General features: G+C 46.2%; 1 protein-coding gene across 3 annotated transcripts in view; it reads right to left on the reverse strand.

The window, feature by feature from the left end:
• Positions 1-285: 285 nt before the first annotated feature.
• The window catches only part of LOC135056097 (E3 ubiquitin/ISG15 ligase TRIM25-like), a 152,277-nt gene continuing 128,199 nt past the window's right edge, over positions 286-24,363 (reverse strand). For 2 of the 3 annotated variants that reach the window (XM_063960850.1, XM_063960849.1), the window contains 2 exons: positions 2,452-2,526; positions 286-1,021 (listed from right to left, as the gene is read on the reverse strand). In XM_063960850.1, the coding sequence (XP_063816920.1) occupies positions 492-1,021; positions 2,452-2,526 (605 nt within the window). In that variant the 3' untranslated portion in view covers positions 286-491. Of the gene's footprint in view, positions 1,022-2,451; positions 2,527-11,422; positions 11,477-24,363 lie in introns of all 3 variants that reach the window. The other variant, XM_063960848.1, reaches the window with a different exon arrangement.

Genomic DNA, 24,363 nt, shown 5'->3' on the forward strand with positions numbered 1-24,363 from the left:
AGCAAATCCACTCTGCATGCAGGTGAGTTTACTACTTTCCCCCTAAGTCCCACGTTGCAGTGATCCTGTTGCCAGCAGGACTCACTGTAAAGAAAAAAAAAACCTAAACTAAACTTTCTCTAAGCAGCTCTTTAGGAGAGCCACCTAGATTGCACCCTTCTCGTTCGGGCACAAAATCTAACTGGAGTCTGGAGGAGGGTCATAGGGGGAGGAGCCAGTGCACACCACCTGACCTAGTAAAGCTTTACTTTTTTGTGCCCTGTCTCCTGCGGAGCCGCTATTCCCCATGGTCCTTTCAGGAACCCCAGCATCCACTTAGGACGATAGAGAAATACTATTTCACTATACTCCAGTGATGTTTACAACAGCACTGTGTTACCCCAACCAATTACTATCTAATTGTAATCATTAGAAGTCTACCTACAAACACCCAATTATTTTAATTGTCACTGCTCTCCTCTTCCAATAATTAAAATGCCCCAGTGCTCCACTTAGTAAGCTGGGGTAAGAGCCAGGAGAGTTGGACTAGAAAAAAGCCAGAAAGCAGGGTACACTGGTTCTGTAAACTGGGCACGAAATCTATAGATCTGGCTAAATTTTTTCCCAATACAAAAGAATGAAACAAGACCTTGATCATAACTGAGAAGCACCCCAAATTTGGATGTGTTGGGGACCGTGAGGTCAGTCTCCTTATCATTATGCCAGGCCTGTAGCTTGCCATTACACCACTCAATACACCAGGACACTTTATTCCGGCCAAGGCGGCTCGCTGTTCCTGAACGAGGAATGCTCTGGTAAGCAACACCGATTCCACTGAAGTTTCCACCTTCTTTATTGACTTCCCAGTAGTGAGTACCTTCTGAGAAGCCCTGAGAGCAGAGGACCTGAGAGCAGCTGACAAACCGCACAGGACTATCTTGGTAGTTAAGAAATGAATCACTGACAAACATCTTGGTGAAACCGTCACTCATGCCAACCTTCTTGTGTGCAGTGTTTGGATTCAGTGTCAGTTTTGCAGCATCTGAAGAAGAAGAATGTACAAGGATATCAAATTCGAAACAAACAATTTTCTTTACTGCCATTACAAGTTTTTCCTCTGAATGTAACCATCCCTCTCTATGGTTAATACATTTTCCCCTCGAAATACAATCATTCTCTTTTACTGATAATACAGGTTATTCCCATTAATATAATAATTTACTGCTAATACAGGTTTCAATTCTAGGGAAAAATGTACTAAAGTTTGCAGGTTTCAAACCACCAGATTTGCTAAAAAGCAAAATTATTGTAAATTAGCAGTTTCACAAAGTGCCACATTAGACATCACCTTCCCAATTTTTCACATGGTAAGATTTGAAAGTGCTAAATTTATCAACACTTTGCCAAACCACCAATAAGAACACAAAAATCACACACAGATCTACAGATGTAACCCCATATATCCAGCCTCAATACGCCATGCAGCGCAAGATGTCTACTGTGAGTGAGACACCAGGTCCCGTGCAACTCTGCTAACGTTGGCCAACTTTTTTCCAAAAATGGACACAAGTATTGGTTTTCACAGAGTTTACTGCTTCAGTGTTTTTAGACCTTTTTGTCAGCTGTTTCTATGGTAAGTAAATTTACAAGCATTTCATAAGTGTCAAAGTTTATGCAGAGTTAATATTTGCAGTGTTGACCCTTCTTTTGCAAGACCTCTGCAATTCTCCCTGGCATGCTGTCAATCAACTCCTGGGCCACATACTGACTGAGGGCCGCCCATTCTTGCCTAATCTTGGGAGTTTGTCAGACATTGTGGTTTTGTTCGTCCACCCGCCTCTTGAGGATTGACCACAAGTTCTCAATGGGATTTAGGTCTGGGGAGTTTTCTGGCCATGGACCAAACATTTTGAGGTTTTGTTCCCCAAGCCACTTAGTTATCACTTTTGCCTTATGGGAAAGTGCTCCATCATTCAACACCAAACTGTTCTTGGATGGTTGGGAGAAGTTGCTCTTTGCATAAACTTAATGTAATTGTCATAAAAGCCTTTGACACTTATGAAATACTTTTGGCCACGAATGTACCGCTAATACAGGTTTCTTCTCTAAATACAATCATCATACACACCGGTAATACAGGTATCTCCTCTAAATACAATAATGCTACATATAGGGTATCAAATTACCCGCAGTAATTTACTAGATGGCGCAAGTCAATTGTTATGTTGTTCCATCATTTTGACGGGCTGGTAACTAGTTATGTTGTAAGTAAGCTTATTGGGGCAGGGTTGTATGTGTGAACCAATAGACCGTTAACTCCTTGGGTCAGGGTATTATTGTTTTATCATAGTTCCTGTTAAGTTCTTTTTTGTTAGCAGCTCACTCTCAACATAAATCTGAACAAAAGCGACTGCAACACCTGATGTATGTGGGAAAAACCTTATATAGTCAGTGACTTCCTGTAGAACTTACACTTCAGCAGCTGATCTCTAGACTCTGGAACAGATGAAGCAGATTGTGGAGTTTGTGGAGGTTTGCGTGGCTTACCTGAAAGATAAGAATGTACAGGTGGCATTGTAAATGGCATCCATGTCATATTGTACTGTCAAGTATACCCCACAAGTTCCTCTGCAGCCTTTGTATCACCACTGACTTTTTTACAAACATAACGCTGGCAAAACTGAAGAGATTTTCTACGGACATCTCGATATATGGCTACTGCTTAGTCTCGCCACCATCTGTACCCAGTTATGAGCATGTATATTGTTATTTTTCCTTTTGCGTTATTTAGCTTTATGGAGCACTACGGCATGATTTTTAGGTATATGATTTATTTGCTTGTGGCTCGCTCTATTGATCTATACAGGGGCGTAACTACCAGGTGTAGCAGTGGTGCAGGAATGGGTGGTATGGACCAGTACACTATACCTTTAAGAAATATTTGCTAGTAGAGTGTGATGTGATGTAGATAAGCAATCTAGTATTGGGGGTACATTTTGGGTGGTAGTCTTAGAAGTTCCCATTAGTGCACAATGGGCCTGATTCAGGTTTGTTATCAAAGCAAAAAAGCACACAACTGGGCAAAACCATGCTGCACTGCAGGTGGGGCAGATGTAACATGTGCAGAGAGCGTTAGATATGGGTGGGGTGTGTGCAAACCGAAATCTAAATTGCAGTGTAAAAGCCAGTATTTACCATGCACAGAAAAAATATATAATCCACCCAAATCTAAAATCTCTCTACACGTTACATCTGCCCCACCAGCAGTGCAACATGGTTTTGCTCAGTTGTGTGCTTCTTTTTGCTTTGCCAAAAAAATAATCCATACCAGATAGAGGCATGTGGTAGTAAGCCCACAGCGGTGAGCTATCAAAAACACTGCTCCTCTGCAACCCAGAACACTTCTCAGTACTATCGTGCCGGGACCACACGCCACACTGCCAGCTATTGTGAAACAGCCGCAGTTCGTAGGGACACCAGCTCCACATGTACCAGAGTTACCAGAGTTATGAGCCGAGCCAGGAACATCACATCAGGCAGGCCACGCCCTATGTGTTTCATCACCGACCTCTTCAGGAGGCTGGTCTGTCTGACAAGCTTCACTGCTCTAGATCCACCCGATGCCAATCATGTATAATTATACAATAAACATCACAGTTTTATTATAGATGATGTTTCTAAGCTAAAAATCACCATGAAACCTTAGTATTGTTAATAAACATCTCACTGAAACTATAAATGGAACTATATAGTAAAACTATATCCATAATTTCATATAACCATCAGACACCGGAAAGACACTCATCAACACAGAGGCAGAACTCTGGGAGGCAATGGAGTCAGCTGCCGCCGGGCTCCTGCTTTGAAGGGGGGCACCTCTCCTCCTGTTCCGTGTGTTCAGTGACATTAATCAATTAAGTGAATTGACAGCAGCCGGTCTCTCTTCCGTAGCCGACTTCCCCACTAGTCACTGCACCTTACAAATCACACCCTCTTTATTATAGATATACCGGAAGCAGACACCTTACTGATGAAGCTATTTGCTCCTATAAAGGAAGCATGACAATTCTAACTATATGAAGTTATTTCTCTGACAATTACACATAACTACATATAGTTAGAAATAATTCTCATACCTCCTATGCAAGAGCAGATATCTCCATCAGTAAGGTGCCTGCTTCCAGTGTAATAGGTTGTGGGTTCTAATCCTGGATATGACACTTGCAAATTAATTGTCAGAGAAATAATCTGCATTGTGAGTGACTGAGCAGATCTATGTAGTGTGTGGTTGGACCCCTACATAGATCTGCCTAGTTGCAACGGTTTTGTAGTGGCTTCATATAGTTAGAATTAGAAATGAGTGGGTTCGGTTTTACTCGGATCTCAAAACGGCATCTTATTGGTTTACGGATGATATATGGAGGGGAGGGGGGGAAATATTTTTCTTGCCTCTGGGCAACTGGGATAAATTTACGCCACTGCATCAACAGCAAGCCTAATATATAGTAATCACTGTGTTTGGGAGAAGTAAAGGGTATATTGGACATACCATCGGACATTTACCAGACACTCCAAGTTGCACACATATGGTAACTTATATTTACCAAACAGATCGTTCAGCTCCTATACAGATTATTCACCCAATGTTTTATGTATTGCTTCATTGGCACCATTATCATTATTGAGTGTTTTTAGTGTTTTGTGTAAATGTATTTGTACATAGCCAGATGTGTCACTGGTTTTTATGTACATTGTTATATATATTGAACATTAGATAAATATATGCTATATAATTAAATTATAAGAATAAATATTCATTTATAGCATACATATATTTCTAAGTGTTTTTTTCCTCCATATCAGACTCTATGATAAGAACTAGGGCAAAACTTCTATCCTATTTGTCTCTTCCATACATTGGCTATCTTGCAAATGTATTTAATATATGTGCACAAGCATTTATGTAGAGTTTTTGCTGCTGAGGCTTTATATCTTAGTATTTATATTCTAATTTTTCTAAATTCGTTAGCGGCTGGTCATTTTTCTCATATACAGGGAGACTAAAAGACCCCAGAAAATTAGAATTCTTGAGCATACTAAAAATATAAGGAACAAGGTGGCAGATGTATGAAAGTGTGGTGTGGTTCCTCTTGGCCACAGCGCACAGAAAGTCTGCTTTTACTGGATCACTTTAGCGCGTAGCGTGCCCCCCACTGCTTACCGCTTCACAGGTGGACTAAATATCAGACAATGGAGGGAGGCATTGTATGATTGTACTCTGTGGCAGTGTTCGACTCCTGAACTGGAACGCTTCCCCCAGCTTGGCGATCTGTGCATTCCCTTATGCACCCTCATTTTGCCTTTTTTGAAAATAAAACTTTATTATTTGTGGACATCACTAGTCCTCCCAGCCTATTCGTGCATGCTCCGGATCCCGCCTGCAGGGCGCGCTGGGAGCAGGGTTGAATGGCACATGCACACAAAGCTAGCAGGCGCCAATAACAGTCTGGCCATTATGGGAGGACGCATATCACTGGACAGGAGACATAACGCCCTCCCACATCGGCAGAGGCCTGCATAATACGTTGTGGCGGCGGGACAGTGCGCATAACCATGATAATGTGGTGATACGAGAGCAGAAACATAGGGGGATTTTCAATTGTTTGAAAAGTCAGCTGGGTGTCTGTTTTTCCCGTCTAATAGACAGTAAAAACAGACACCCAACCGACTTTTCAACCGACTTAATTCCACCCATAAGGTCCGGTAGGACATTTTTCATACATCTGCCCCAAGGTTACCAATCACAGCATACTTCGACACTTCATGGAAGTCCATGGAAGTAACCCCGCAGGACTGACATTTAAAGCAACAGAACATGTGCCGGTGGGTAAAAATGGATGTGATTTGGAACAACAACTTCTAAAGAGAGAAACCTTTTGGATTCCAGCATTGGATACAATGATTCCAAAGGGTCTAGATGAAAATTATGAGATCACCCTGTTTATCAGAGGTGGTTAAGCGATATTAAAGACAACTCTTTCTAATGCCTACGATACTGTTAGAAATATTTAATACTTCATGAACTATGAGGAATAGAGGACACTGTAAAGTGTTATTTTAGCACGCAGAGTTTACCTTTTAAAAATGAGCAAACTCCGGCACTATATCCTTGTAACAATATGGCAATTGTAATATGATACTTTGTGTCTGTCTGTATTTGGACTGTTATTTGCTGTTTAGTAGTAATTTTAAATAGAAATGTAGCCAATTTAGTGAATCCGAACACACTCTGTGGCGTTATCCAAATGCTGCTACTAAAATAGGCATAGAATTAATGCTTGCTGTGATGCAGATTGTTTGAGAGCCATTTGGGATAATTAGATAAATAGCTTGGATTCAGAATGATGTCTTGTTTGTGTTGTGAACTATGGGCCTAATTCATTCTGGGGGCTGCCCATTGCAGGACAAGTCCCGCCACCATTTACTCGCTCGGAGCGGCTGCTTGTGACGGCATGAAGCCACCCCTAAGACACCACCGACACGCCCCCGTTTCCTCGCTGTCTTGAAAGCGTTCTGACGCCGCCCCGCGAATGCCTCTGCCTGTCAATCAAGCAGAGGCGTTTGCAGTGAATGCGATTTAATCACATTAACTGCTCTTCATGCACAGGACGGGACCTGCACAGAGCGCACCTTTCTCAAAAATTGCGATGCGACCCTATATACAGAGATGTTTCTAAAACCTGTGCGGGTTCTAGGAAGGTGTTTTGAAACTGGTATGGAATGATTGCCTGCTATGTTAAAAACAAATGAGATCCTTCTACGTATACAGTGAGACTATAGAGGTTGAACTCTATGGACATTTTGTCTTTTTTACAACCTCATCAATTACAAAGTATTCACCCCGCTTGGCTTTTTACCTATTTTGTTACATTACAACCTGTAATTTATTTATTTTTTAATCTGAATTTTATGTGATGGATATGCACAAAATAGTCTGGTGAAGTGAAATAAGAAAAATTCATATAAAAATTTTTTTATAAATAAAAATTTGAAAATTGGCATGTGCATGTATTCACCTCCTTTGCGATGAAGCTCCTCAAAAGTTCTGGTGCAACCAATTACCTTCAGAAGTCACATAATTAGTGAAATGAAGTCCATCTGTGTGCAATCTAAGTGTCACATGATCTGTCAGTATAAACACACCTTTTCTGAAAGGCCCCAGAGGCTGCAAGAGGCATCACTCCATGAAGACCAAGGAGCTCTCCAAACAAGTCAGGGACAAAGTTGTTGAGAAGTACAAGTCAGGGTTGGGTTATAAAAAAATATATATCAAAGATTCGGATGATCCCCCGGAGCACCATCAAATCCATCATCTTCAAATGGAAAGAACATGGTACCACAACAAACCTGCCAAGAGAGGGCCGGCCACCAAAACTCACAAACCAGGCAAGGAGGGCATAAATCAGAGAGACAGCACAGAGACCAAAGGTAACCCTGAAGGAGCTGCAGAGTTCCACAGCAGAGACTGGTGCATCTGCGCATGTGACCACAATAAGCCGTACACTCCATAGAGCTGGGCATTATGGAAGAGTGGCCATAAAAAAGCCGTTACTTAGTGTTAAAAATAAGCAGGCCAAAAGGCATGTGGACGACTCCCCAAATGTATGGAGGAAGGTGCTCTGGTCAGAGGAGACTAAAATGGAACTTTTCGGCCACCAAGGAAAACGCTATGTCTGGCGCAAACCCAACACATCCCATCACCCCAAGAACACCATACGTACAGTGAAACATGGTGGTGGCAGCATCATGCTGTGGGGATGTTTTTCAGCAGCAGGGACTGGGAAACTGTTTTGAGTCGAGGGAAAGATGGATGGTGCTAAATACAGAGATATTCTTGAGCAAAACCTGTTTCAGTCTGCCTGTGATTTGAGACTGGGACGGAGGTTCACCTTCCGGCAGGACAATGACCTGAAGTATACTGCTAAAGCAACACTCGAGTGGTTTAAGGGGAAACATTTGAATGTGTTGGAATGGCCTAGTCAAAGCCCAGATCGCAATCTAATTAAGAATCTGTGGTCAGACTTGAAGATTGCTGTTCACAAGCGGAAACCATCCAACACGAAGGAGCTGGAGCAGTTTTGCCTTGAGGAATGGGCAAAAATCCCAGTGGCAAGATGTGGCAAGCTCATAGAGACTTATCCAAAGCGACTTGCAGCTGTAATTGCCGCAAAAGGTGGCTCTACAAAGTACTGACTTAGGGGGGTGAATAGTTATGCACGCTGAAGTTTACGGTTATTTTGTCCTATTTGTTGTTTGCTTCACAATAAAAAAAACAAAAAAAACAACAAAAAAGTTGTAGCCATGTTCTGTGAATGAAATTATGCAATCTTCAAACAATCCATTTTATTTACAGGTTGTGAGGCAACAAAATATGAAAAATGCAAACGGGGGTGAATACTTTAGCAAGGCACTGTATGTTACTATAATAATAATAATAATAATAATAATAATTTGTGTCCACCTGGTAATTGGATGATTAATGACATACTGAAACAGTAGTATGTAAGCACAGGCTGGTAACTGAGGTACCCCCTGCAGACCTAGGCTCTGTATAAGGGACATGAAGCCAACCACACGTACTGCAGTAGCACACCCACAATGCTTGAAATAAAACAAGAAAAGGGCCAAGATAGCCAACTGTCCTATGGTAATATAGTAGGCAGGAGGTATAGACTGAACCCAGCTACTGGAGCAGGGTACAGGGGAGAATGTGGCCAGACCTCCTTCTCTCAGCAACTCCCAGCCAGCATGTGAGCTAAAATGGCTGCTCAGCGTTTTGTGGGAGGGACTGAGAGAGGAGGGAAGAGGAACACCCCTGGGGCAGACCCTGACCAGGGCTACTAGTAAGTCCCAGGGGTGGGTGAGGGGCTGCAGGCTGGGCACCCTCCTCCTCCTCAGGTGATAGACACCAGGGACCTTGCCCTGTTGGTCTAGTGGTGTACTTCGGCCCCCACTCATCTGCCCTCCCGCTGTCTCTGTTCATCGGTAGGGGCTCGCCGCTCGTGGAGCCATTCAACTTACCCTCCGGATGCGGCTGCGGGGGGAGGCTCAGAAGGTTGCCTGGATGTCCCGCGGCGGAAGATCCCAGCCCAGTTACTGGCGCTGCTGCCCGCAGACTCCGGGTGCTAAAGCGGGCATGCTGCGGCTGCAGCGCTATCTAATGAAAAAAAAAAGTAACCTAGCTGTTTTTGGGAAACCGCTCTTACTGAGAGGTGCTGTGCTCCTGCCTGGGCACCAAAAAAAACGAGTTGGCGGGCCCGGAGGTGGGGTATAGGGGTCAGGGAGGTAAGGCCTGCTAGGTACTTTAAAGTAACCCTTTTGGTGCCAGCCTGCTCCCAGCCAGCCTATACCCAGCATTAAGCCTTCTCCTGTGCCCCCTAGTGGACGATAAAGAAATGAAAATACCAGGAGCCACAGGTCACGTGAAACTTGTCTACCTTGTCGTGGAGAAGGGCTGTAATACACTCCATTGAGGACGAATACTAAACTTTATTAAGGCAGAAAGAGAGAGAGGGCATTAGGTTGTTTCCAGTTTGTGGCTATAAGGAGTTTAGCTGAATTATATATGTGACTTTAGGTATCTTTTTTCATTGGTTTACAAAAGTAGCACATGTAATGGGTCCTTAGGAGGGACAAAATTAATTATTCCACCCACTAAAACAATGATATCATCCCAAAATTTGGAGACCAAAGGACAGTCCCACCACAAGTGTAAATAAGAACCCCTATGTCCGCAATGTCTCCAACAGAGGTCTGAGGATGACAGGAATATAGAATGCAGTCTTACAGGCCACACATACCAACGTGTGTACATTTTATAATAGTTTTCCTTAATATTAGTGTTTATAGAGGATTTAGCCACCTACTGCCGGATGATAGACCAATCTTCATCATCTAGACATATCCCCAGATCAGTTTTCCAGGTCTATTCAAATGGCTCTTTAAATTCAGCAAGTTGACCGGCCAACAAAGAATAGAGGATGGAGATGGCTCTCCTATGACCTGGGTCATATATACAGAAGCGCTCAAATGGGTTTGGTTTTCTACGTTAGAGTGATTTGCTTTGAGAGTGTATGAAATTTGAAATTTGTAGATATTCAAAGTAGTATTTTTACCATATTGTTCACATTGTGCTGCATAATTATGTGGAGCAAAATCACCTGAGATATGAAGGTATCTGTAATCCCAACTGCTATCCAGGGGTGCATAAATGAACTCGCATAGCTGAATGAAAAGTGGGGACACCTCCAAAGAGGAGTTAAGGGGGATGGGTAAGGTGCCAATTCCATCTGCCTGTTTAAATCTATCTCATATCCACAAAATGGCTGCTACGCAAGAGACTTCATGTACCGAGGCTGGTCTCAAGTGTGGGGGAAGCCAAGGAACAAAACTCATTAACTGGTTTCCAACCAGATCGCTTTCAAGGATTACCCATTTTATACATCCCTCTAATGTATGCCATGACATAATGTGTGTAGCATAGAAGTATTGCTCGAAAATAGGAAGATATAGGCCACCACTGACTGCCAACTTAGCCAAACTTGCTCTCCTGTGTCCAAACAAATGCAGGCTGGGTAGAATATTCATTTTAACAGAATTTTTATGTCCAGTCCAGGAAATACAACTGTGTGCTATTTTTTTTATCATCTCTGCATGAGGACCTATAAGACACCTGGGGAAACTGTGATATGACCCATTTAGATCTTTAAACCCTGATGTGCTTTTGACAAAGATATCCTCAAGTAACCTTTCGAAGGGACTCCATTACCGATCTGATAATGTACCATGTGGCGCCTACACATGCGCGATGCCTAACAGTAGTCTAATTGGAATTGACAGGATTACTACTGTACTATTGGGCATATTTATAAATCCAATCCGAATTACACTAGGTCATTCTCTTCTGACCCCATCAGCAGGCCCCCAGAGTAAGCCAGAGATACCGCGGCCGAATGATACTCAAGATGACAGGCAGAATCTGCCCATGTGTCCCAGCTGGGTGTAGTATGTGATGCCGGCGGTCGGGCTCCCGGCGGCCAGGATTCCGGCGCCGGAATCCCAACCGCCGGCATACCGACAGCTGGGTGAGCGCAAATGAGCCCCTTGCGGGCTCGCTATGCTGCGGGCACGGTGGTGCGCTCTATGCGTGCCACGCAATCTATTCTCCCTCCAGGGGGGTCGTGGACCCCCAAGTGGGAGAAAAGATGTCGGTATGCCGGCGCTGGTATGGTGGTCATTGGGAGCCCGGCCGCCGGCAACCTGAAGACCACCCGGCCCAGCTTACACTCAAACAATTATGCTGGATACCACATAATGGCGGACATAAACACGTAAACAGGTAAACACACAACAAAGTCTCTTTCAACAAAAATCATGCAATTACCGTGAGGTGGAGCTACACCTGCATCATTCGCTGGTTGATTCATTTTAGCTTTATCTGAAACACAATTTCACAACTGAACTGATAAGCAAACAAATCCTTGAATTGTACTTAGGATAACTATAACCTAAAGTTATACTATCACAGGAAGAAAAGCGTGGACCATTTAGTATGGAGGACTAATCTTAGGAGGTGTCATAAACATGGTTCCTGATTACAGTACTTGTCATGAAATCATGGCATCTCTCTACAAAGAGAACAGAAATAATTTTAGGTTGTTTTACCATTTCATTTCCAGTACCTGATCTTTTTGAACCACCTATTTTACATAATAAATATAATGGAGAAGTTGAGTATGTGGGTTGTAGAACTACGACTTAAGGGTGCATTCACGGACAATGCCTTTGGCACCTGGAAATATAGCCTTAACTGTGAGCTCTCTAATCCTGTTCCTTGTACTAGAAGCAGCAGTATAGGTATAATTCTGTATAAACATAGTTGAGAAGTTTGCTGGGTAGACTCTTACAGATATATCTGCAGATCAACTGATCTGCAAATATATCTAAAGCCGGATCGGTCAGTGTGCTGTGCATACACGCTGCCCGACTCGTCGGGGGGTGATGTCATGAACTGGGCAGGCTACTTGAGAGACTTGCCTACACTTGCCTTACACACTTTAACTCCCACAACTTACTAGACCCACTTCAGTCAGGATTTGGTGCCCAACACTCCTCAGAGACGGCACTGACCAAAGTAGTAAACGATCTGGTCACTGCTAGATCTGAAGGCCATTACACACATTATGTTATTTGCATCTAAAAAACATATCCGAAGTACGTCCTTATCTTACACAAGACACAGCAAAAACTCTAATCATCTCCCGCATTGATTATTGTAATAGTCTCCTTTCTGGTCTTCCCAAACATATGCTCTCACCACTACAATCAATCTTGAATGCGGCTGCGAGGCTAATCTTCCTTGCTAGATTTCTTTGTCTGCAGATCCGCTCTGTCAGTCCTTCCACTGGCTACCGGTATTCTACCGTATTCAATATAAAATACTTTTACTTACATACAAGGCTATTAACCAAACTGCACCAACATACATCTCTTCACTCATCTCAAAATAGCTCCCTACCAGACCTGTCCGCTCTGCACAAGATCTGCGTCTCGCATCCACACGTATTACTTGTTCCCACTCAAAATTACTAGACTTTATCCGTGCTTAACACACTCTGTGGAATGCCCTCCCACGCACAATGAGACTCACCTCTAGTCTCCAAACCTTTAAACGTTCAATAAAAACTCACCTCTTCAGACAAGTCTATCAAATTCCAGACCCAACCACATAACCTTCAATGCTTCTCTTTCTAATCACATCCTCTCTGTACAGTACACATAACCGCACATTGCCTTCCAACATTGCTGGGTGATCATATCATACAACCCATTAAGAACCTAGCAATCTGGTGGATCATATGCAATAGGTAGCATCTATCCTTGTGTATCAATGCCTATTTCTCTGACGTCCTAAGTGGATGCTGGGACTCCCTAAGGACCATGGGGAATAGCGGCTCCGCAGGAGACTGGGCACAACTAAAGAAAGCTTTAGGACTACCTGGTGTGCACTGGCTCCTCCCCCTATGACCCTCCTCCAGACCTCAGTTAGAATCTTGTGCCCAGCTGAGCTGGATGCACACTAGGGGCTCTCCTGAGCTCCTAGAAAAAGAAAGTTTATTTTAGGTTTTTTATTTTCAGTGAGATCTGCTGGCAACAGACTCACTGCTACGAGGGACTAAGGGGAGAGAAGCGAACCTACCTGCTTGCAGCTAGCTTGGGCTTCTAGGCTGCTGGACACCATTAGCTCCAGAGGGATCGAACACAGGGCCCGACCTCGATCGTCCGGTCCCGGAGCCGCGCCGCCGTCCCCCTTACAGAGCCTGAAGCAAGAAGACAGTCCTGGAAATCGGCGGCAGAAGACTTCGGTCTTCATCAAGGTAGCGCACAGCACTGCAGCTGTGCGCCATTGCTTCCCATGCACACCTCACACTCCGGTCACTGATGGGTGCAGGGCACTGGGGGGGGGCGCCCTGGGCTGCAATATTAAGTACCTTGGCTGGCAAAACTACACATAATATAGTCATAGAGACTATATATGTGTAAAATCCCCTGCCAGATATACCTACAAAAAAGCGGGAGAAGTCCGCCGGAAAAGGGGCGGGGCTATCTCCCTCAGCACACTGGAGCCATTTTCCCTCACAGCTCCGCTGGAAGGATCGCTCCTAGGCTCTCCCCTGCAGTTTCCAGACTACATAGGGTAAAAAAGAGAGGGGGGGCACTAAATTTAGGCGCAATATTGTGTATACAAGCAGCTATTGGGAAAATCACTCAGTTACAGTGTTAATCCCGGTGTCATATAGCGCTCTGGTGTGTGCTGGCATACTCTCTCTCTGTCTCCCCAAAGGGCTTTGTGGGGTCCTGTCCTCAGTCAGAGCATTTCCGGTGTGTGTGCGGTGTGTCGGTACGGCTGTGTCGACATGTTTGATGAGGAGGCTTATGTGGAGGCGGAGCAGTTGCCGATAAATGTGATGTCACCCCCTGCGGGGCCGACACCTGAGTGGATGGACTTGTGGAAGGACTTACGTGAAAGTGTCAACTCCTTACATAAAAGGTTTGACGACATAGCAGATGTGGGACAGCCGGCTTCTCAGCTCGTGCCTGCCCAACTGTCTCAAAAGCCATCAGGGACTCTAAAACGCCCGCTACCTCAGATGGCAGACACAGATGTCGACACGGATACTGAATCCAGTGTCGACGACTATGAGACTAATGTAACTTCCAATAGGGCCACACGTTACATGATTGAGGCAATGAAAAATGTGTTGCACATTTCTGATGTTACCCCAGGTACCACAAAAAAGGGTATTATGTTTGGGGAGAAAAAACTACCAGTAGTTTTTCCCCCATCTGAGGAATTAAATGAAGTGTGTGAAGAATCGTGGGCTTCCCCCGATAAGAAACTGGTAATTTCTAAAAGGTTACTAATGGCGTACCCTTTCCCGCCAGAGGATAGGTCACGTTGGGAAACATCCCCTAGGGTGGATAAAGCGCTCACACGCCTGTCAAAGAAGGTGGCACTACCGTCTCCGGATACGGCCGCCCTAAAGGAGCCTGCTGATAGGAAGCAGGAGGCTATCCTGAAGTCTGTGTATACACACTCAGGTATTATATTGAGACCGGCTATTGCTTCAGCATGGATGTGCAGTGCTGCAGCTGCGTGGTCAGATTCCCTGTCAGAAAATATTGATACCCTAGACAGGGACACTATATTGCTAACCGTAGAGCATATAAAAGACGCAGTCTTATACATGAGAGATGCACAGAGGGATATTTGCCGGCTGGCATCTAAAATAAGTGCAATGTCCATTTCTGCCAGGAGAGGATTATGGACTCGGCAGTGGACAGGTGATGCAGATTCTAAAAGGCACATGGAAGTTTTGCCTTATAAAGGTGAGGAGTTGTTTGGGGATGGTCTCTCGGACCTCGTTTCCACAGCCACAACTGGGAAGTCAGCATTTTTACCCAATGTTCCCTCACAGCCAAAGAAAGCACCGTATTATCAGGTACAGTCCTTTCGGCCCCAGAAAGGCAAGCGGGTTAAAGGCGCGTCCTTTCTGCCCAGAGGCAGAGGTAGAGGGAAAAAAACGAAACCGGACGGTTCAGTGAGACCCATTTTAAATTTGAAATCCTTGAACACTTATATAAAAAAATTCAAGTTCAAGATGGAATCGCTCAGGGCGGTTATTTCAAGCCTGGACGAGGGGGATTACATGGTATCACTGGACATCAAGGATGCTTACCTGCATGTCCCCATTTACCATCCTCACCAGGAGTACCTCAGATTTGTGGTACAGGATTGTCATTAGCAATTCCAGACCTTGCCGTTTGGTCTGTCCACGGCACCGAGGGTATTTACCAAGGTAATGGCCGAAATGATGATACTCCTTCGAAAAAAGGGAGTTTTAATTATCCCGTACTTGGACGATCTCCTGATAAAGGCGAGGTCCAGGGAGCAGTTGTTGGTCGGGGTAGCACTATCTTGGGAGGTGCTACAACAGCACGGTTGGATTCTAAATATTCCAAAGTCACAGCTGGTCCCTACGACACGTCTACTGTTCCTGGGGATGGTTCTGGACACAGAACAGAAAAAAGTGTTTCTCCCGGAGGAGAAAGCCAAGGAGCTGTCATCTCTAGTCAGAGGCCTCCTGAAACCAAAACAGGTGTCGGTGCATCACTGCACGCGAGTCCTGGGAAAAATGGTAGCTTCCTACGAAGCAATTCCATTCGGCAGGTTCCATGCAAGGACTTTTCAGTGGGACCTGTTGGACAAGTGGTCCGGAACGCATCTTCAGATGCATCGGCTGATAACCCTGTCTCCAAGGACCAGGGTGTCTCTGCTGTGGTGGCTGCAAAGTGCTCATCTTCAAGAGGGCTGCAGATTCGGCATACAGGACTGGGTCCTGGTGACCACGGATGCCAGCCTTCGAGGCTGGGGGGCAGTCACACAGGGAAGAAACTTCCAAGGACTATGGTCGAGTCAGGAGACTTCCCTGCACATAAATATTCTGGAACTGAGGGCCATTTACAATGCCCTAAGTCAGGCAAAACCCCTGCTTCAAAACCAGCCGGTACTGATCCAGTCAGAAAACATCACGGCAGTCGCCCATGTAAACCGACAGGGCGGCACAAGAAGCAGGACGGCGATGGCAGAAGCCACAAGGATTCTCCGATGGGCGGAAAATCACGTGTTAGCACTGTTAGCAGTGTTCATTCCGGGAGTGGACAACTGGGAAGCAGACTTCCTCAGCAGGCACGACCTCCACCCGGGAGAGTGGGGACTTCATCCAGAAGTCTTCCAACTGATTGTAAACCGTTGGGAAAGGCCACAGGTGGACATGATGGCGTCCCGCCTCAACAAAAAGCTAGAAAGATATTGCGCCAGGTCAAGAGACCCTCAGGCGATAGCTGTGGACGCTCTAGTGACACCGTGGGTGTACCGGTCGGTTTATGTGTTCCCTCCTCTTCCTCTCATACCCAAGGTACTGAGGATAATAAGGAGAAGAGGAGTAAGAACTATACTCATTGTTCCGGATTGGCCAAGAAGAGCTTGGTACCCGGAACTTCAAGAAATGATCTCAGAGGACCCATGGCCTCTGCCGCTCAGACAGGACCTACTGCAGCAGGGGCCCTGTCTGTTCCAAGACTTACCGCGGCTGCGTTTGACGGCATGGCGGTTGAACACCGGATCCTGAAGGAAAAGGGCATTCCGGAGGAAGTCATTCCTACGCTGATTAAAGCTAGGAAAGAAGTGACCGCAAACCATTATCACCGCATTTGGCGAAAATATGTTGCGTGGTGTGAGGCCAGGAAGGCCCCAACGGAGGAATTTCAGCTGGGCCGTTTTCTGCACTTCCTACAGTCAGGGGTGACTATGGGCCTAAAATTGGGTTCCATTAAGGTCCAGATTTCGGCTCTATCGATTTTCTTCCAGAGAGAACTGGCTTCACTACCTGAAGTTCAGACTTTTGTTAAGGGAGTGCTGCATATTCAGCCCCCTTTTGTGCCTCCAGTGGCACCTTGGGATCTCAACGTGGTGTTGGATTTCCTAAAGTCACATTGGTTTGAGCCTCTTAAAACCGTGGAATTTAAATATCTCACGTGGAAAGTGGTCATGCTGTTGGCCTTGGCTTCGGCCAGGCGTGTGTCAGAATTGGCGGCTTTGTCATGTAAAAGCCCTTATCTGATTTTCCATATGGATAGGGCAGAATTGAGGACTCGTCCCCAGTTTCTCCCCAAGGTGGTATCAGCCTTTCATTTGAACCAACCTATCGTGGTGCCTGCGGCTACTAAAGACTTGGAGGCTTCCAAGTTGTTGGGCGTAGTCAGGGCCCTGAAAATTTATGTTTCCAGGATGGCTAGTGTCAGGAAAACTGACTCGCTATTTATCCTGTATGCACCCAACAAGCTGGGTGCTCCTGCTTCAAAGCAGACTATTGCTCGCTGGATCTGTAGTACGATTCAGCTTGCACATTCTGCGGCTGGACTGCCGCATCCTAAATCAGTGAAAGCCCATTCCACGAGGAAGGTGGGCTCTTCTTGGGCGGCTGCCCGAGGGGTCTCTGCTTTACAACTTTGCAGAGCAGCTACTTGGTCGGGGTCAAACACATTTGCTAAATTCTACAAGTTTGACACCCTGGCTGAGGAGGACCTAGAGTTTGCCCATTCGGTGCTGCAGAGTCATCCGCACTCTCCCGCCCGTTTGGGAGCTTTGGTATAATCCCCATGGTCCTTACGGAGTCCCAGCATCCACTTAGGACGTCAGAGAAAATAAGATTTTACTCACCGGTAAATCTATTTCTCGTAGTCCGTAGTGGATGCTGGGCGCCCATCCCAAGTGCGGATTGTCTGCAATACTTGTATATAGTTATTGTTTAACTAAAGGGTTATTGTTGAGCAATCTGTTGAGAGGCTCAGTTATTATTCATACTGTTAACTGGGTATAGTATCACGAGTTATACGGTGTGATTGGTGTGGCTGGTATGAGTCTTACCCGGGATTCAAAATCCTTCCTTATTGTGTCAGCTCTTCCGGGCACAGTATCCTAACTGAGGTCTGGAGGAGGGTCATAGGGGGAGGAGCCAGTGCACACCAGGTAGTCCTAAAGCTTTCTTTAGTTGTGCCCAGTCTCCTGCGGAGCCGCTATTCCCCATGGTCCTTACGGAGTCCCAGCATCCACTACGGACTACGAGAAATAGATTTACCGGTGAGTAAAATCTTATTTTCCCTATAGATTGTAAGCTTGCGAGCAGGGCCTTCCTACCACTATGTCTGTCTGTCTGTTTTTGCCCAGTTTTGTTCTATTACTGTTGTTCTAATTGTAAAGCGCAACGGAATATGCTGCCCTATATAAGAAACTTAATAAATAATAAGATTTTACTTACCGATAAATCTATTTCTCGGAGTCCGTAGTGGATGCTGGGGTTCCTGAAAGGACCATGGGGAATAGCGGCTCCGCAGGAGACAGGGCACAAAAAGTAAAGCTTTTCCAGATCAGGTGGTGTGCACTGGCTCCTCCCCCTATGACCCTCCTCCAGACTCCAGTTAGGTACTGTGCCCGGACGAGCGTACACAATAAGGGAGGATTTTGAATCCCGGGTAAGACTCATACCAGCCACACCAATCACACCGTACAACCTGTGATCTAAACCCAGTTAACAGTATGATAACAGCGGAGCCTCTGAAAGATGGCTTCCTTCAACAATAACCCGAATTAGTTAACAATAACTAAGTACAATTTATGCAGATAATCCGCACTTGGGATGGGCGCCCAGCATCCACTACGGACTCCGAGAAATAGATTTATCGGTAAGTAAAATCTTATTTTCTCTATCGTCCTAGTGGATGCTGGGGTTCCTGAAAGGACCATGGGGATTATACCAAAGCTCCCAAACGGGCGGGAGAGTGCGGATGACTCTGCAGCACCGAATGAGAGAACTCCAGGTCCTCCTTAGCCAGAGTATCAAATTTGTAAAATTTTACAAACGTGTTCTCCCCTGACCACGTAGCTGCTCGGCAAAGTTGTAATGCCGAGACCCCTCGGGCAGCCGCCCAAGATGAGCCCACCTTCCTTGTGGAGTGGGCCTTTACAGATTTAGGCTGTGGCAGGCCTGCCACAGAATGTGCAAGTTGGATTGTGCTACAGATCCAACGAGCAATCGTCTGCTTAGACGCAGGAGCACCCATCTTGTTGGGTGCATACAATATAAACAACGAGTCAGATTTTCTGACTCCAGCTGTCCTTGCAATATATATTTTTAATGCTCTGACAACGTCCAGTAACTTGGAGTCCTCCAAGTCACTTGTAGCCGCAGGCACTACAATAGGCTGGTTCAGATGAAATGCTGACACCACCTTAGGGAGAAAATGCGGACGAGTCCGCAGTTCTGCCCTGTCCGAATGGAAAATCAGATATGGGCTTTTGTAAGATAAAGCTGCCAATTCTGATACTCTCCTGGCAGAAGCCAGGGCTAGAAGCATGGTCACTTTCCAAGTGAGATATTTCAAATCCACCTTATTTAGTTGTTCAAACCAATGAGATTTTAGAAAGTCCAAAACCACATTGAGATCCCACGGTGCCACTGGAGGCACCACAGGAGGCTGTATATGCAGCACTCCCTTAACAAAGGTCTGGACTTCAGGGACTGAAGCCAATTCTTTTTGAAAGAAAATCGACAGGGCCGAAATTTGAACCTTAATAGATCCCAATTTGAGACCCATAGACAATCCTGATTGCAGGAAATGTAGGAATCGACCCAGTTGAAATTCCTCCGTCGGAGCACTCCGATCTTCGCACAACGCAACATATTTTCGCCAAATTCGGTGATAATGTTGCACGGTTACTTCCTTCCTTGCTTTAATCAAAGTAGGAATGACTTCTTCCGGCATGCCTTTTTCCTTTAGGATCCGGCGTTCAACCGCCATGCCGTCAAACGCAGCCGCGGTAAGTCTTGAAACAGACAGGGACCCTGCTGAAGCAAGTCCCTCCTTAGAGGTAGAGGCCACGGATCTTCCGTGATCATCTCTTGAAGTTCCGGGTACCAAGTCCTTCTTGGCCAATCCGGAACCACTAGTATCGTTCTTACGCCTCTTTGCCGTATAATTCTCAATACTTTTGGTATGAGAGGCAGAGGAGGAAACACATACACCGACTGGTATACCCAAGGCGTTACCAGCGCGTCCACAGCTATTGCCTGCGGATCTCTTGACCTGGCGCAATACCTGTCCAGTTTTTTGTTGAGGCGAGACGCCATCATGTCCACCATTGGTCTTTCCCAACGGGTTACCAGCATGTGGAAGACTTCCGGATGAAGTCCCCACTCTCCCGGGTGAAGATCGTGTCTGCTGAGGAAGTCTGCTTCCCAGTTGTCCACTCCCGGGATGAACACTGCTGACAGTGCTATCACATGATTCTCTGCCCAGCGAAGAATCCTTGCAGCTTCTGCCATTGCACTCCTGCTTCTTGTGCCGCCCTGTCTGTTCACATGGGCGACTGCCGTGATGTTGTCCGACTGGATCAACACCGGTTTTCCCTGAAGCAGAGGTTCTGCCTGGCTTAGAGCATTGTATATTGCTCTTAGTTCCAGAATGTTTATGTGAAGAGACGTTTCCAGACTCGTCCATACTCCCTGGAAGTTTCTTCCTTGTGTGACTGCTCCCCAGCCTCTCAGGCTGGCGTCCGTGGTCACCAGGATCCAATCCTGTATGCCGAATCTGCGGCCCTCCAATAGATGAGGACTCTGCAACCACCACAGAAGAGACACCCTTGTCCTTGGAGACAGGGTTATCCGTAGGTGCATCTGAAGATGCGACCCTGACCATTTGTCCAACAGATCCCTTTGGAAAATTCTTGCGTGGAATCTGCCGAATGGAATTGCTTCGTAAGAAGCCACCATTTTTCCCAGGACTCTTGTGCATTGATGTACAGACACCTTTCCTGGTTTTAGGAGGTTCCTGACAAGCTCGGATAACTCCTTGGCTTTTTCCTCCGGGAGAAAAACCTTTTTCTGAACCGTGTCCAGAATCATCCCTAGGAACAGCAGACGAGTTGTCGGCATTAACTGGGATTTTGGAATTGTTTTAGCACTTCTTGAGACAGTGCTAATCCCATCTCTAGCTGTTCTCTGGACCTTGCCCTTATTAGGAGATCGTCCAAGTATGGGATAATTAATATGCCTTTTCTTCGAAGAAGAATCATCATCTCGGCCATTACCTTTGTAAAGATCCGAGGTGCCGTGGACAATCCGAACGGCAGCGTCTGAAACTGATAGTGACAGTTTTGTACAACGAACCTGAGGTACCCCTGGTGTGAGGGGTAAATTGGAACGTGGAGATACGCATCCTTGATGTCCAAGGATACCATAAAGTCCCCCTCTTCCAGGTTCGCTATCACTGCTCTGAGTGACTCCATCTTGAACTTGAACTTCTTTATGTACAGGTTCAAGGACTTCAGATTTAGAATAGGCCTTACCGAGCCATCCGGCTTCGGTACCACAAAAAGAGTGGAATAATACCCCTTCCCTTGTTGTAGAAGAGGTACCTTGACTATCACCTGCTGAGAGTACAGCTTGTGAATGGCTTCCAAAACCGTCTCCCTTTCGGAGGGGGACGTTGGTAAAGCAGACTTCAGGAAACGGCGAGGTGGATCTGTCTCTAATTCCAACCTGTACCCTTGAGATATTATCTGCAGGATCCAGGGATCTACCTGCGAGTGAGCCCACTGCGCGCTGTAATTTTTGAGACGACCGCCCACCGTCCCCGAGTCCGCTTGAGAAGCCCCAGCGTCATGCTGAGGCTTTTGTAGAAGCCGGGGAGGGCTTCTGTTCCTGGGAAGGAGCTGCGTGTTGCTGTCTCTTCCCTCGACCTCTGCCTCGTGGCAGATATGAATAGCCCTTTGCTCTCTTATTTTTAAAGGAACGAAAGGGCTGCGGTTGAAAAGTCGGTGCCTTTTTCTGTTGGGGAGTGACTTGAGGTAGAAAGGTGGATTTCCCGGCTGTAGCCGTGGCCACCAAATCTGATAGACCGACTCCAAATAACTCCTCCCCTTTATACGGCAAAACTTCCATATGCCGTTTTGAATCCGCATCGCCTGTCCACTGTCGCGTCCATAAAGCTCTTCTGGCCGAAATGGACATAGCACTTACCCGTGATGCCAGTGTGCAGATATCCCTCTGTGCATCACGCATATAAAGAAATGCATCCTTTATTTGTTCTAACGACAGTAAAATATTGTCCCTGTCCAGGGTATCAATATTTTCAATCAGGGACTCTGACCAAACTACCCCAGCACTGCCCATCCAGGCAGTCGCTACAGCTGGTCGTAGTATAACACCTGCATGTGTGTATATACTTTTTTGGATATTTTCCATCCTCCTATCTGATGGATCTTTAAGTGCGGCCGTCTCAGGAGATGGTAACGCCACTTGTTTAGATAAGCGTGTTAGCGCCTTGTCCACCCTAGGAGGTGTTTCCCAGCGCTCCCTAACCTCTGGCGGGAAAGGGTATAATGCCAATAATTTCTTTGAAATTATCAGCTTTTTATCAGGGGCAACCCACGCTTCATTACACACGTCATTTAATTCTTCTGATTCAGGAAAAACTATAGGTAGTTTTTTCACACCCCACATAATACCCTGTTTAGTGGTACCTGTAGTATCAGCTAAATGTAACGCCTCCTTCATTGCCAAAATCATATAACGTGTGGCCCTACTGGAAAATACGGTTGATTCGTCACCGTCACCACTGGAGTCAGTGCCTGCGTCTGGGTCTGTGTCGACCGACTGAGGCAAAGGGCGTTTCACAGCCCCTGACGGTGTTTGAGTCGCCTGGACAGGCACTAATTGATTGTCCGGCCGCCTCATGTCGTCAAACGACTGCTTTAGTGTGTTGACACTATCCCGTAGTTCCATAAATAAAGGCATCCATTCTGGTGTCGACTCCCTAGGGGGTGACATCCTCATATTTGGCAATTGCTCCGCCTCCACACCAATATCGTCCTCATACATGTCGACACACACGTACCGACACACAGCAGACACACAGGGAATGCTCCTAACGAAGACAGGACCCACTAGCCCTTTGGGGAGACAGAGGGAGAGTTTGCCAGCACACACCAAAAGCGCTATATATATATCAGGGATAGCCTTATAATAAGTGCTCCCTTATAGCTGCTTTGTTATATCAAAATATCGCCATAAATTTGCCCCCCCCTCTCTGTTTTACCCTGTTTCTGTAGTGCAGTGCAGGGGAGAGACTTGGGAGCCGTCCTGACCAGCGGAGCTGTGAGAGGAAATGGCGCCGTGTGCTGAGGAGATAGGCCCCGCCCCTTTTCTGGCGGGCTCGTCTCCCGCTATTTAGAGAAATCAGGCAGGGGTTAAATATCTCCATATAGCCTCTAGGGGCTATATGTGAGGTATTTTTAGCCTTTATATAGCTTACATTTGCCTCCCAGGGCGCCCCCCCCCAGCGCCCTGCACCCTCAGTGACCGCGTGTGAAGTGTGCTGAGAGGAAAATGGCGCACAGCTGCAGTGCTGTGCGCTACCTTTAGAAGACTGCAGGAGTCTTCAGCCGCCGATTCTGGACCTCTTCTGACTTCAGCATCTGCAAGGGGGCCGGCGGCGCGGCTCCGGTGACCATCCAGGCTGTACCTGTGATCGTCCCTCTGGAGCTTGATGTCCAGTAGCCAAGAAGCCAATCCATCCTGCACGCAGGTGAGTTGACTCCTTCTCCCCTCAGTCCCTCGCTGCAGTGATCCTGTTGCCAGCAGGAATCACTGTAAAATAAAAAACCTAGCTAAACTTTTTCTAAGCAGCTCTTTAGGAGAGCCACCTAGATTGCACCCTTCTCGGCCGGGCACAAAAATCTAACTGGAGTCTGGAGGAGGGTCATAGGGGGAGGAGCCAGTGCACACCACCTGATCTGGAAAAGCTTTACTTTTTGTGCCCTGTCTCCTGCGGAGCCGCTATTCCCCATGGTCCTTTCAGGAACCCCAGCATCCACTAGGACGATAGAGAAAAATAAATAAATGCCACCCAATTCAGCTGTCAGTCACTGCTGGCTGCTGTGCCTGAGTACGGGCGGTAGGCTGACCGGCCGTACATACATACCGACGTGCCAATATATCTAACAATATATTGGCTGCCGGCTGCGCAGCAGGGCCGACGCGATAGGTCTGTGAACGACGAAGTTCACAGACATATCGCTCGTACACACTCGCCGACGGGCCCGCGATATATCGTCCGTTTAAGAGAACGGGCGATATATTGGCCAGTGCGTACGCAACTTAACTGAACAAACCTTTTAAATGACATTTAAACTTTAAACACAGC

This window comes from Pseudophryne corroboree, chromosome 3, assembly GCF_028390025.1.
Source record: "Pseudophryne corroboree isolate aPseCor3 chromosome 3, aPseCor3.hap2, whole genome shotgun sequence".
Classification (NCBI taxonomy): Eukaryota; Metazoa; Chordata; class Amphibia; order Anura; family Myobatrachidae; genus Pseudophryne; species Pseudophryne corroboree.